Source organism: Copadichromis virginalis, linkage group LG22 (assembly GCF_057382275.1).
Source record: "Copadichromis virginalis isolate Kocher_CV1m ecotype Utaka linkage group LG22, C_Virginalis_male_GT1.1, whole genome shotgun sequence".
Classification (NCBI taxonomy): domain Eukaryota; kingdom Metazoa; phylum Chordata; class Actinopteri; order Cichliformes; family Cichlidae; genus Copadichromis; species Copadichromis virginalis.
In genome coordinates, this window is record NC_140638.1 from 2,668,647 (window position 1) to 2,683,697 (window position 15,051).

Consider the following 15,051-nt stretch of genomic DNA (forward strand, 5'->3'; position numbering starts at 1 on the left):
TAGTAAAAGAGTGCCGTTTTGTCAGACTGGTGATAGACACCAACGCACAGCTCACAGCGCCGAGGTGTTTCGAGGCCGCTGATGACACTCCTGCATTGCTCCCTCAATCAGTGCCTTAAAGCTTAATTGTCTGTGTGTCCTCAGAAGTACTTTTACTGTCACACCTGTAACTGCCTCCTGGTAGTTTCGACAGGAGACGAGCCTCAACATAAAAACTTGTCCTGCTGCAGGTGAGATAAAGGTGAGACATGTGCATACAGTTTTCAGCAGGCAGCCACCTATCACAGATGTTTCACGGCTAACGCGCACCCGTAATTATCTACAGGAGTTTCTAAAAAATGTGCCCGAGTCTGGTGGTCAGAGGAAAAGCAAGCGTCCAAGTGGCTGCGTTACAGGACTTGCAAAGCTGAAAACGTAAGAACATGGTCATTCTCATTTTTATATTATATTAAAAGAAAAAAGCGAGACCTTTTAGTTATAATGTAACCAACAACAACAGGTTCTTAAAAATATACGTGCTGTGGCTTATAGATTAAACCACGTACAGTGTTCTCCCCTCCATAAACACATTATTACTGGAACACAAACGGCGTCCTCACCCACGGACCCTGGATTCAGTTTCTTATATTGTTTGAACTATGACATCGGTTTTGTCACAATCTGTGCTCCTCGGGGTTACTGGGACATCGCTGTAATAAATCTTTTAACAACCACCCTAAAGGTGGCTGCAGGCCAAGCGTGGAAGTCACTACAAGAGCCGGTCACAGCGACACACAGCACCAACTAAAGTTTAACACTCTTTTTGGCCGCAAAGAGACTGAAACCACGCGATCAAACCGTAATCACACCTTTCACAAAATAACACCTCTGAATTAATAACATAACTCGTAAATAAAATAATAATAAAAATGTGTGTTTGCAGATAGTTTTTCTCCTCAAAGAAAGAAAGAAAGAATACTTTGAGTCCTGTGGGGAGACTCCTCTCTGCATTTAACCCATTCACTCAGTGAAGCAGTGGGCAGCACTGTGTAGGGACGGTACCTTGCTCAGGGGTACCTCAGGTCAGTGGATTCGAACCACCGACCTTCCTATCATGGGGCCAGCACTCTACCTACTGAGCTGTCCCTGGAAAGCCATCAGAACTGACAGTATTTGACTGGATTCACTGCAGATACTGATCCGTCTGTATTTTCTTTGTTTTTTTCAGCACTTAAAGTGAAGAAAAGACAAAAAAAAAAAAACCAAGTGAATCAATAAATTCAACTGTCAGGAATATAAAGTAGAGCTGAGTTCATTAAAGCATCTGGATTATTGTGAGAGGCAGTGCTTCACCAAACTCTTCACTCCTCTTCAGATTTACACCGACCGAACAGAAAGTGGACGCAGCCGTCACAAAGTAGCACCATTTGCAGATACGTCTTCATACTGAGACGCAGGCTACGTGTAATAAATGCACAGCAGCAGTAACTTCATTAATTATTTAAACCGTCTGATGTGGCACTCAGGTCTTATGTGAGGTTATTAACCTAAATGCTGCTGCTGCACGGTGGACGGCTGAGCTGCATCCGAAAAATCATCGGGGAACAACAAGGATCAGGCAACGAAGAGCAGACGTTACAGGGATCATTACAAAATGTTTTAAACACTGTTTTATTTTTATTAGTAGAATACTCATACTGCAGAGCATTATAAGAGCAACGAAGAGGAAAGTGAAATGTATGTGCCGACCTGCAGGGACACCTGTGGGTGCCACCTGGGCGCTCTGACATCGAAGCAACAGATCCGATGAGTTATAGCGCGGTCGTGTCAGATTACACTCCACATCCATCACACGATGGAGGGCGGATGAGACGAGAGTTAAACGCACACAAAACATTTATCTGATGAGCTGGAATTACCTGGAAGCTCAGACACTCAGAGATGCTGAAATATAAACTCGGCAAGCCGACAAACTGTTGCAGGTCAAGCTGATAAAAACAGACTCAAAGCCAACGCAGCGTTTTCTCACCGGGCTGTACTCTAAAAAGGCTTTCCTAACACACTGCACATGCAGAGGAGACGAGAGACTGAGGATTATTTCTATTAATTCTCAGTGTCTTTAAAAAGGTGCATAGCTGGAGGCTTTCTCTAAAGTGAGAGCGCTTTTACTGACGAGCATAAAAGAGCTGGATATCACCTTCATACAAACCTGCGATGGCAGCAAGATACAGAGGAAAAAATCCATCAATATTAAACAACCCGTCTCCTAGAAAGGCTTGAAATGAGGACCATACTATAATAACTCACTCTTAAAGGATATTTCTATAATTATCCTTCTTCAGCGTAATTAAGCCTAATATGCAACCTTCAGGAAAGAAGCTGCAGTTCCTCAAACGGCCACCTGAGGGTCACTCAGAAAAAGATATTTACAGCCTAGTTTAAAAGAATAACATGAAATAAGAGCTGTAGTGGGTCCCTACAGCCAGTTTCTCCATTCATAACAATTGTACAGTGGCTGTGTATTTTATATGCATCAGATATCTGCTGAGGTTTGCTCAGTATTATCATTATTATTATTATTATTATCTGAATCAGATGTGTGAACATCAGAGAAGGATGCCGTGCTTCAGGAAGTGTTTTCTTAGTAACCGCTGTTATAATTGTATCTGCCGTGAAGTTAATTAAAACCACCACCTTCTGTCAAAGACCAGCTGCAAACTCTTTAAGACAACCGCTGAGGTTTACAGGGCTGAAATACTGAAGCTTTCGATTTTCCTCTAAGACATGTAGAGCCTGCCAGTCTTAGAAGGAAGTAAGACATGTTCTGTGACCACCTAGGGGACCCGTGCGAGCCAAGCGTGAAGACGAGAAGACCTACAAAACAACACCAGCAGATGAACAAGCAGCCAAAGCTTCAGACTGACAGCCTTGCAAGCAGACAGCTGTTAAAGGTCTCATCAGCAGCAAGGCAGGAGCCCAAGAACAGGCCTGTGAGGCTATAGCTGAGGTATTCAGCAAGTGTGGGCAAGGAGGAGAGCATCAGCTGTGAGCATGGAAAAGCAGAACGAGAGAGAGAGAGGTGAAGCTGCGGGGAAAGAGGGAGAAAAGGGTGGAAGGAAACAACAATGGTGCCGAGACGAGTGAAAAGAGAGGAAGACAAACTGTAATAAAAGAGGACACACATTTCAGACAAGTCCAGGAAAATGAAGTCGCCATATACGTACGCTGAGAATATGATCTGCAGGTTTTATTCTAATTACCAGAGGGAGCATACATATCTATGCAGTATTGATTACAGCAGTCAGAAAGAAGCAAACAAATCCTCCATGTTTTCAGCTTCTGAATGTAAAAACATGGCCACCAGGCACAAACAAGCAAAAGAGACTACAGGTGTGGGTTTCAGGTCTGTAAAGGAGGGATTCTTAATAGGTACAGTGATGATGAAGGGTCATAGTTCAGATATAAAGTGAAGAACAGGGTGGTTAAGGACAATAGGGAGGGGACAAAGAGAAAAAAAAAAGCCAAAAAGTGGCAAAGGACCAGAAATCGAACAGAGTAATGAGAAAAAGAGATGAGAGAGAAATAACTGCTCCACCAGAGATAGCACTCGGCAAAGAGAAAGTGGAGGGCTGATGAAAAGGAGAGGTGGAGGTGATGATTGTGGAGTTTTCAAGGATTGTGTGAGAGTTTGGAGGGAGGGGGTGAAGAAGTTGTTTGTGATTTGGAGTCGTATAAAAAGCTCAGTGTTTTTAATCAGCGTTTGGCTCTTCTCTACCCACACAACCCCCACCCTCACCCACATCCACCCACCGCGAGTTAGAGCAGGTGACGCACACTCAAACCCAACACACACCTGAGATACACAAACACACGACTGATTCTACAAAATCCAATTAAATCCAGGTACAGATGCGTTAACGGGCAACATGTTCCTACTCCGAGAGCATCAAATACTCTGTGTGTGTGTGTGTGTGTGTGTGTGTGTGTGTGTGTCTTACAATAGTGAAACTCTGAGCACTCCTTCTGCTTCCAGCTCGTCACACATAGATGCTTGTAAAGGCTCCACTTAGTGTCACGTTCAGTTGCACTGGCTAAGCCTGATTTTTCATCATGCAGGCTGGTGTACTCGTGAATTACTCCACCTGTGCTACACCAAAATGTGAAAATCGGTCCTTTAAAAAAAAAAAAAAAATGACTGTTGTCTCTCAGCATCAAATATTGCTGTGACACATGCAACAAGACGCAAATGATACAGGCCACATCCTGTCCATGTACACAAACAAACTACTCCACAAAACGCCACACGCACAGGCTAATTATGAATATTTACTCTGAATGTTCGGCATTTCAGATTTATGGTTTATTTGTTTTGCAGCACCAGAAGAAAGCATCTAACCGGTACAAATTTATTCTGCAGCAGGAAAACAAACTTGCAGTGACAAAAACAACAGGAAGCCCTGCAACAGATGGTCTGGCCCCCACAGAGCACTGATCTCAACATCATGGAGTCTGGAACTACATGAAGACACGGAGACAGACTAAACCCACAGAAGCACTGACGTACGCTCTCCAAGATGATGAACGACTTACCTGCCAAGCACCTTGAAAAATACAACAAATATTAATTTATGTTTTAGTGCACGTTGAATGAATTCAATTGATAAATACCTACTAATTCTGAAAGCATCCTCACTATCCCATCTTTTCTATGAACTAAAGACGCTATAAAAAGTCCTTTGGCATTAAATAATTAATAAAATAATCAAAAATAAATCAGAAGAATTACATGAACATTCAAACAATCAGCATTTAAATGTGGGTCTGTATGGGTCAAGTACGTCTGTTAGACAAGCACTGAACCAAAGGGTGCGACCACCTAAAAAACCCCGACCCCCACCACCTCATCCTTCCATGTCCATACATGCAAAGGCTGAGGACCAGCAACAAGACCCCCACAGAGAACCAGTGAGAACAGACATGGCGTTGTTTCAGTTGTTAATAGCACAGAAAGAAGGAGCTGGAGTGGAAGTGGGTTGCCAGTTGGCTTGCAGATGTTTAGTGACTGTAGCTGGGGTAAAGCAAGTTAAATAATGAAGTTTGCCAGGTGGATGTGGAGCTGATGACTATGACACTGAATTGTTGATCTGCCTGGAACATAGCTGAGTTTGATCATATAACAAAAAATATAAGGAACTAAATTAAAAAGGTGCGGAGAAGCTACCCAGCTCACGACACAGTTTGATAAAAAGCAGACTAGATAGGATCAGCACTGAGGGCACTTCACCAGGAAGACACACAAATGTCAGTTATATTAGGCGTATTAGCAGAATCTATTGACTATGAAAGACGCCTCGCAGTCAGCAGATATGCCATTTAACAGAGACGATCAACCATAAAAATACTGAGAAATTTAAATCGACACAGAAGACAAAAACAAACATTTCCACCAGCTCAGACATTTTGGTTTTAAGAGATAAAGCAGAGCTCTTATTAAAAAACTTGGAAAAATATATTCAGAAGTAATAAATTTACGGCTCCCAGCAACCTTAAACTGCACTAATCAAATCAAATCAAATCAAATCACTTTTTATTGTCACATCACATGTGCAGGCACACTGGCACAGCACATGCGAGTGAAATTCTTGTGTGCGAGCCCCACAAGCAACAGAGATGTGCAAACACAACAACACAAACGAGCAAAATACAAGAATGGCCAACCTGAAACTAATAAATATATGTACAATATATAATAGTGTATGCATTTCTGGATGTGTATACTAAATATTTTCCTACGTGTGTGTGTGTGTGTGTGTGTGTGTGTGTGTGTGTGTGTGTGTGTGTGTGTGTGTGTGTGTGTGTATACACATTTTTACAAATTAAATAGTAAAAAAATAAAATAAAATAATAATAATAATAATAATACTAAATAATAATACACTAAAACATGAAACTGTGACAGTGACTGTGCTAGAAGAGAAAGAACGATCAGGTTAATTTGCTCATTTCTGCTGCGACTTGTGCAGAAATTTAGACTTAAATCAGAGAACTGATTAAAAGAGGTGAGAGTGACGGAGGACTAAGGAGGCGCCTCTGTCAGTGCGCCCCAGGGCGGCTGTGGCTACAATGTAGCTGCCATCAGTGTGTGAATGTGTGTGTGAATGTGTGGATGACTGCATGTGTAAAGCGCTTTGGGGTCCTTAAGGACTAGAAAAGCGCTTTACAAATACAGGACATTTACATGGAGAAGTTTTTGGGGGAAGTGTGTTTCACTGCAGCAGTACTGCAGGTTTATTTGAATTCTCACTCATTACCAGAAAAAAACAAACCCAACCATTACAAATGATCAAATGAGCATAAAGACTGATGGCATATAAATGTAGAGTTGGTTTTTCAGTGTTTGTATTCATGGGCTTGCAGCTCTTAGTAAGCATACATAAACAGACAAAACGGCTAGGGTGCACTTAATGCTTAAGCTTCTGTCAGCATAAAAATGTCTTTTAATTGATTTAATTGTGATAAGTGACTCATTAAGTCAGATTTAAAAGGTCAGAATGATTGTTAGCATTTCGTTTACACATAAACCAGACGCATTTGGACTTTTCTGCCTGTTTTCTGCTACTCTGAGTTTTAAACTCACAGGTTACTGCGATCTTTTTCCTAAACCTAACCGAGGAGTCTCTGCGTCTAACCTAACAAGCGAGTGAAAGTAACAAGCAACTGAAAACAAAGTAACCGATAAGTCAAAGTGCCAACAACAAAGGTCAGAGGACAGGAACCAAGTTTAGATTCGTGCACAGACCAATGCAAATGTCTTGATCCTTTTGGGCATAAATTGTGACACATCACTCAGACCGCATTTCTTCCATCTATCTGAAGCTGTGTTGAAGGAGGTTAAGCAATGTTTTTCAGTTTCTTACAGGGAATTCTGTGGTGTTCCCAGGTTGACAGGACACAGCTCCCTCAGCAACGTGCAACGCTGGGTCTCCATTGGGAAGCACCCAGGACATCAGATGCCTGAACCACTGCAGCTGGTTCAGCACCTTTGTTCTCAGCCTCACTCTGGGCCTCCACAGACTCATATTTGACGCTGGTACCTGTGACCTCATTTTCTCAGTGACCATAGGTGAGGATTAGAACACAGATCATCTCGATCAGCTCAGTTCGCTCTTCACTACAATCGCTTGGTTAATTTTGTAGTTGCAAAACTGTAAGTAACTTCATTTGAGCAGACTGAGTCCATAACTGAAGCTCAGTCACCTTCTTTCCTCTTCCTTTCCTTTAATGACCCAAACGGTTCCTCCTCTTGCTGAACCCGAGGACATTTGACATGCTGCACCATGGCATCTTTGACAAACACCATCGACTCTTACTCTACTTACTCCCACCTCACTCTCACTCTTATACTAACGGCCTGCCTCCTCCACTGAGAGCTTCTACTGATGGTAAACTGCAGGAGACAGCCTGACAAAGGGAAAGGTCGTAGGTGAGATACAGAAAGAAAAATAGTAAAGCCAAAGACACACAAACGAGAACCTGCATCAACCCGACTACTCGTGGAATAATGCGACACATTTTCCAAAACACCGTATGAATTACAGTAACTCTTTTATCCCGTCTTATTTTAACATAAGGATGAGGTGAGAATTCAAACTGGCAACATGACAGATGCAGAAAGAAGAAAATGAACAATCAGAGAAAAGCGATTTGTTGGCTGTACTTAACACCTTTGTTCCTCACCATCTCCACGTATCGCTCACTGAACAGGACAAGTCAGTATCTGCAAAGTCCAGCATCCACTTCAAGTCACCTGCCATGCAACAAGGGCCCTCACGCTTTGCATCAGGCAAATTTGCATCACACGATCATTTTAACCAGCGTGCTGTCCAAGTGTTGACGCAGCTGTCCTCACTGATTTGAGCCTACATGTCCCAATAACCTCAGTGGTTTCATTTACAGCATAAATATGACACTTTTGTGTGTAACAGCTCATCCGACTCACAATCCATCACAGTTCACAGCAAAACAACAAATCTGACCCTGAGCACAGTTTGGATGAAGACTCACTGAGTGGTCATTACACAGACAGCAGCTATGCGCTCTCGTTCCACATCAGCTACAGCTCAGGGTGTAAGAACAGCGGTCTCAGGTAGAGGATGAACTGGGAGGGCTCGTATGAGATAAACCAGTATTGTGCCAATCATGCTGAGCACAGTCCAAGAATCACACTATAAAACGGAAATTGGCATAACAGCGCCGCTGTAAGCTACAGTTTTAACACCTTTTCCTCTTTTCATGGTCTGTAACAAACCAACAAACAAACCACAACAATGCTGGCTGTAAACCCTTAATAACACGGAGCTCTTAATTCTGTGGTACTAAACTCGGGCGTATGACACTTCTATATTTACTTGTAGTTAATGTCCCCCAAAGATTTCACCAGGATCATTCTTTCACTCTGTGACGACCAGGATCAGATCTTACATCCTTGCAAACAACATGAGCTGCAAGACGAGAAAGCCAAGAACTGCATTCAACTTTAGACAAAAAACAACAACAAACAGTTCAGCAAAGCTGTCCTCCAGAGGCCTGACAGATTAGAGGGGGGAATAAAAAGTCCTACTGAAGAATTCATGGAAAAGGATGAAGTGATAAAGTTAGAGCTCGTTGCAAAATATTTTTTCGTTTTTTTGTACAGATTCAATTTTACCTGCTCCAAAAAAACGTGACAAAGATAAAATGCACAAAGTGGTTAAGCATAGATTTAGCTGTTCATAAAGAAAGAAAGAAAGAAAGAAATGTCAAGTGTTTTTCTCCATTGTTACAACTCTGAAAGCAAAAGCTGTAATTTGGGTTTTAAACTGGTGTCTAACCGGCTGCCACAAGTCTCACCCCACCATCATTGACATCATTCCATCAGTTCTGGTCTTCAAAACACAAAACCAATCACACAAGTGTTCACATCACATTTTGAAAAGCTGCAAAGGAACACAGCAAAATATCAGGTCACAGCAAAGGAATGATCCTGCAGGATGCTCAGCCAATTACACTGACGATAGGTTTATTCCATCTGTTGTTTAGGAGCGTTCACACATCCATATAAAATTGTTATAGATAGATAAGAGAGAGAGAGAGAGAGAGAGAGAGAGAGAGAGAGAGAGAGAGAGAGAGAGAGAGAGAGAGAGAGATAGAGAGAGAGAGAGAGAGATAGAGAGAGAGAGAGATAGAGAGATAGAGAGAGAGATAGAGAGATAGAGAGAGAGAGAGAGAGAGATAGAGAGAGAGAGGCAAATGTCTGCAAAACTGAATCAAAGCTTTGTCTTACATTTGATCCAACTAGTGTGCAGACTTTTTCCAATTTTGCAGTCCTATTATATTTTGTCCACTTCATTGTGCTAAATGCATTCACAGCATAGCAATCACAGGAATAGTAAAATAAAAAATACTCATTATTTCATCACAATACAACAGGAATACAAAAACACATCTTTAAAATGAGAAAAAGATTTGAAGAACAGTTCTGAGTTCAATTTTTCTGAGGTAGAAATGTGAATTACAGCTCTAACAAAACTGAGTTTTCCTGCATTTTGCAGGACGTAAAGAGATTAAAGATTTTTTTTCCTTTTTGTGGCATCTGATTGTTTGCCTCAGCATGCGCCACTTACCAGAAATTACAATTGGCTTGTTTACCGCACTCCTCTCTCCATTCATTTCCTGTTTGTTGGAGGCTCTTGCTTAAATTCCCATTTTTGTGCCATTTCATTTCCTTTCCCTCCATTTCCTTGGGTATGTCTCACTGACAATCACTGTGCAATTTGCAGAAGTATTACATTCACAGAACAGTAATCTTGACACATTGTGAAACGGCGGTGTTGTTGAAACGAACGGACGGATCAGGATTTAGTCGGTGACTCAGCCGCACCACCATTGTGGCAAAAATCAGAGCCCTGCAGCTTCACACTTACCTGCTTTTGTGTCAGTCGTTTTTTCTTCTCTTTCAAAATCTCCAGCTACTAAAACGAAAGCTTCCTGCATGGCATCTGTTTAAAACTGCCAGAAGAAGAGCAGCTGTGACATAAAAGGTCGGCGACGACATCTTCCATTGATATGAAATCTTGATCCTGAATGTGTTACAAGATACTTTGAAAATTGCTCTTCTTCAAACTTGTTCTTGAGGAACAGCAGGTTGTCTTCCTGTAACGGTATTTCAGCAAATCATCTTCTGTCACTGCACCATACTGGTCTTGAATCCAGACAACTCGAGACTTTCAGTAGACGGCTGTATCTTTATCATTTCATTGTGTCTGTTCACCTGGATCATCTCCCGTCGCCCTGTTGAAGATCTTACCTTCTGAGATCTCATTGTTCTCCTGTGTGACGCTGCCGTTTTTTCTCCCTTGGGATGGAGCCATTTCAACAGCTGATTGCTGAGCTGGAAGATATAACACATGATGCAAAAAACAACATTAACGAATGGTAGGACACTGGAAGAAGCCTAGGACTCGATGTGTGCATCGACATATGACAACATGTGTTAAATAATACACACAACCTTCGCAGCAGCCAGTCATTCAAATTCAAGCGTTTGTCTGATAATCAGCAGGTGTGAGTTCCTCTATAAAAGCAGAGGTTTGCTTGTCTGGAGCATCCAGCTGCGTGATTCCTCAGGCGTGGGCATTCTATTACATTCAACCAAAGGTCAGACTAGGGGTGGGCGTTAGAAACGGTATAAATTTGGCCAACAGTAGAGATTTTGACTATAACGCTCTACCGCGATAGCGCATGTTGATGGTGTCATCATCAAGCTCCGCCTGTTTTGGTCGAAAGCATTGCAGCGGCTGCAAACAACTGCAAATTATGCCGGCGACAGTAATAGCAAAGAGACGAAGCACTTTGGGAATATGGGGAAAGCCAAAACCTGCGCTTCCTCCACTTCCCTACCATTGATTCATTAATGCTGAATTCTCTCACAGCTGCTCTATTCCCATGTTGTTGCAGTATGTTAATGACTAACCTGGTATTGTGGATGGATTATCTCAGTTGTTCTCCTGACTGAAGTTTGGTCCGTGTACAGCATCCTGCCATGCGATTGCATTTGTCCCTAACCATCAGGAACCCTCACGTTAACTTTTATCGAGTGGAAAAAAGTTAGCATTCATCCTCCAGCTTCACTGTGCTAATGTTATGCTAACATAGCTGTTTTGCTAGCGATCACGTAGCACATCGTTATATACCAGCTAGTCCAACTTCAGTAACCCTGCAAACGTCACTGCTGTTTAGTTTTCTGTCTTCATTTATGTTGGAAGTGATAGCAGAGCTGTATGTTTGAATTTTTTCAGAAATCTCTCAGTCAGAACATGCTATGTCATGTTTAGCAGGAAGCTAGCGAGCTAACTTCCGCTTACTTCCTGCTAACTTCTAACTCCATTGAATGTAATAAATTCTGTTTTCATGGATGCCTGGATGTTAAACTTAATTGTTACACCTGGTAAAGCAGCAACACTGATCATTTTATCAAAGATGAAAGAATTTAGACAGTTTTTAACTCTCAGTGATGCTGCAGTGTTCGTTTGACTTTGGGACCTCAAGGCAACGGAGTTTTGGACCCAGATTACTCCGCGAGGCTCCTGACTACGGCAGCAGTAATGCTCCACCAATCCATCAAGCGGTGCGCCTTCATAGCTTACCAAAGTCACACTAAAACATTTGACAGATTTCTGTGCGCCGTGTACCACATAAAATCGGTTCGAGGTCAGTGACCACAACCAGAATTCATACATAAGGTGAACCGGATTATAAGATGCATTTAGAGAAAATTCAAGGATTTTAAGTGTGCCTTTTAGTGTGTAAATATGTTATACAGAAGAAAATAATACAGTGGCTTTTGCAAGTCACTGTATATCACGATATATATCGTTGCCGCAGATGCTTCAAATTATACCGCGATATGGATTTTAGGCTATATCGCCCAGCCCTAGGTCAGACTGCAAAATGCTCAGAGAAACTAAGAGCTACATGTCAGACTCTTAGGTTCTCAGTTAACATGTTAAATGTTCATGACAGTGCAATTAGAAAAAGACTGAACAGGTGAAGGCCTGTCAGGAAGGGTTCCCAGGAGAAAGCCTGTTCTCCCTAAAAGAACAAGCCACATTTGCAAAGCTGCATCTGAACAACCCACAAGACCGAACAATGTTCTCTGGACAGACGAGTCCAACGTGGGGCAGAGTTTGGTTATAATGAGAACATCACACTGGTGAAAACCGAACACAGCACATCAGAGTTTCAGTGCAACAACAGAACATTAGTCAGAGCTGTGAATCGAAGACATCAGGACACAGTTATATAACACCATTTCGTCAGCTCTGAAGAGCAGAGCGGTATTCTAAATGCTGAGTCAAAAGGGCTTTTGTAGCCTGACATGAATACTGGAAACACTCAGCACCTGTGGATATGTACATTCAGCATCAGGTTTAAAAGCTTTGTTTTCCTAAAGCACAGCATGAAAGCAAGTAAATACCAGCAGGTCGCTGAATGTCAATGACTGAAACTAAGTAAACACTCAGCTCTGTATTCAGAACTGAAACACTGAGATGAGGTGGCTATTTGAATTCTTCACTGCTTTGCTCTCGTCTTCCAACAATAATGCTACGTCCAGATGAACAGAACCTTTTGGGATCCAACAATGCAGCTTAAATAACATATAAGAAGTTCTTACAGAACAAAGGAGGTCGGGATCTCTTCCCCACGAGAGAGCTGCTGCACTGGTCTGTAGTCTTTCAAACTAAAGTGTGCTCTTGTCGCCACACCCCAATAAGTGATGTCACAGCAGGTATTCTGCCAATCACAGCTGATGGAAAGCACCTGCTGTCACATCACTGATTGGAGCCAAAAGTGCAATTTGGTGTCACACCGTAATCAACTCGGAGGCAGTTTTCTGTCCGATTCGGTGCGACTGCGACGCCGTTTCAGTTCTCTTAATTTTACAACTCGAATTACATCAATCAAGCTGTCCAATCAGAAATCAGCTGGAGGATCCCTGAAGCAACAGATTTAATAATCAGTGGAGTCATTCTCTTACCTTCATGTTTGCCCTGAAGAGGTTTGCTCTCCTGCCCCTCATGGACTGCAATGATCTTAAAGTTGTACGTTTTAGAAGGATCAAAGTCCTCGATGACCAGTTTTGCTTCCTGCTTTGATGCCTGAACCACCTTCTGCTCTCCGCCTATTAAAGAAAAAGCACAGACACTTAAGACTGATAATTACAAGCAAGAAACACACACCCCACCCTCTGGGTGTGCGGCCCTTTCTCCTTGTTTCTGTTTGTATGTTAAACCTCACCCCCACATGCATTCAAGTCAACTGATAGACTCTGTATGATAAAAACCGATGAAGCCTCTGGATCTGAGAAGTGAAGCCAAAGTCTCAGTTAAGTTTCTTTAAGCTGCAGCCGTTATAAACCTCTGTTGGCAAAACAATATAGAGGTCTATGAGAAAATGACTCAAAGTCTCATCTCAGTAAACATTTTCCTGAAGTTTTATGACTTTCATTGTCTAAAACCTACCATAGGGTAAGACAGACCATTTACTTTAGAATAAGCAGGGTGTTAGCCAGTCGTTTTAATACAGAGACCATGGTAGACATGAGGGTTAAGCTAAAGATATGCCAAGATTTATCAAATCAGTCGTAAATCTGTCCAAAACAGCTGCCACAGAAATGGTGTTAATTCAACAGTGATAGCATCTTGTCCTCACAAACACTGTGAGGACAAGATGTCCGTGCAGCTATCAGTCGGTGAGGGTACGAGCTCATCCCCCAGGACTTATTCACAGCACGACACAACCTGAATTTTAAGGCTGTGTTTAAACCAGTGAAGATAAAACATAGCTAAATCAATAAATCACCTCACACAGGTAGACAGCAGCGGTTGGACTGCATGCAATAGAAATCTGGCTTTGTTTGACCTTTTTAGTGTCAAGAAAAAACAATTCAGTGTCATTTTGGACAGCAAGACTGTCGGTCACACAGCGAAAGTATATTATCGAGAATTTCAGGAGGATTCTGTGTTGTGTTGAGTGTCTTTAGTAAGACTGCTGCACAAAAACAAATTAAATACAAAAAACGCTTCATTACCTTTCATTTTCTTTCTATTGTAACTCTAACCTTACAATTAAAGTAGATTTGGCAGAATAATTTTCAGTGCCAGCCTCCTTCATAATGTGACAATCACTTTGTAGATATTGCACAACTTCAGTAATTTCCATGTAGTTATGTTTTCAATTTAACACAACGCCTGTTTAGGAGCATAAAGATCACTGCAAAGCTTCAAAACTTTTTAAATTAAACTTTCAGGCTAGATATCCATCCACATCAATAGGTGTGTTTCAGATGTGCATTATAAGAAATGGGTTTTTTTTTTACATTTAACATGTTCATGGACACAGCTGGTAATACAACACACGGCCCAGATATATGCAGAAAGAGCCCGAAAGGGCAAAGAGAACAGGTAAGCTTAAGAGTACATTTCATTTTCTGTAACAGCTGTAATTTGTTCTAAGATGAGGTCATCATGACGATTAAGTAAAAATTAAAAATAGATGTAAATCTCTGGACTGAAAAATTTATGACTAAAAAACAACCTTATGTTGTTCAGTTTTCTCTACTCCCAAATTTTACAAACCACTGAGTTGACTTGGCACCAGCACTGTTGTACCGCTACAATACAGGGTGGGCCATTTATATGGATACACCATAATAACATGGGAATGGTTGGTGATATTAAAGTCCTGTTTGTGGCACATTAGTATATGTGAGGGGGCAAACTCCTCAAGATGGGTGGTGACCATGGTGGCCATTTAGAAGTCGGCCATCTTGGATACAACTTTTGTTTTTCCAATAGGAAGAGGGCCATGTGACACATCAAACTTATTGGTAATGTCACAAGAAAAACAATGGTGTGCTTGGTTTCAACGTAACTTTATTCTTTCATGAGTTATTTACAAGTTTCTCTTTGACATGTCGAAGAGGTTAACACGTGAGGAGCGGATCAAAATTGTGTTGATATCTGGTGAATGCAG

The 15,051-nt window shown here is 41.7% G+C and overlaps 1 protein-coding gene across 3 annotated transcripts in view; it reads right to left on the reverse strand.

Moving 5' to 3' along the window:
- The window catches only part of col14a1b (collagen, type XIV, alpha 1b), a 170,480-nt gene that overhangs the window by 134,983 nt on the left and 20,446 nt on the right, over positions 1-15,051 (reverse strand). For all 3 annotated transcript variants that reach the window (XM_085445109.1, XM_085445108.1, XM_085445107.1), the window contains exons 4-5: positions 13,055-13,198; positions 10,325-10,408 (exon numbers count right to left, since the gene is read on the reverse strand). In XM_085445109.1, coding sequence (XP_085301235.1) covers positions 10,325-10,408; positions 13,055-13,198 — 228 coding nt within the window. The remainder of the gene's footprint in view (positions 1-10,324; positions 10,409-13,054; positions 13,199-15,051) is intronic.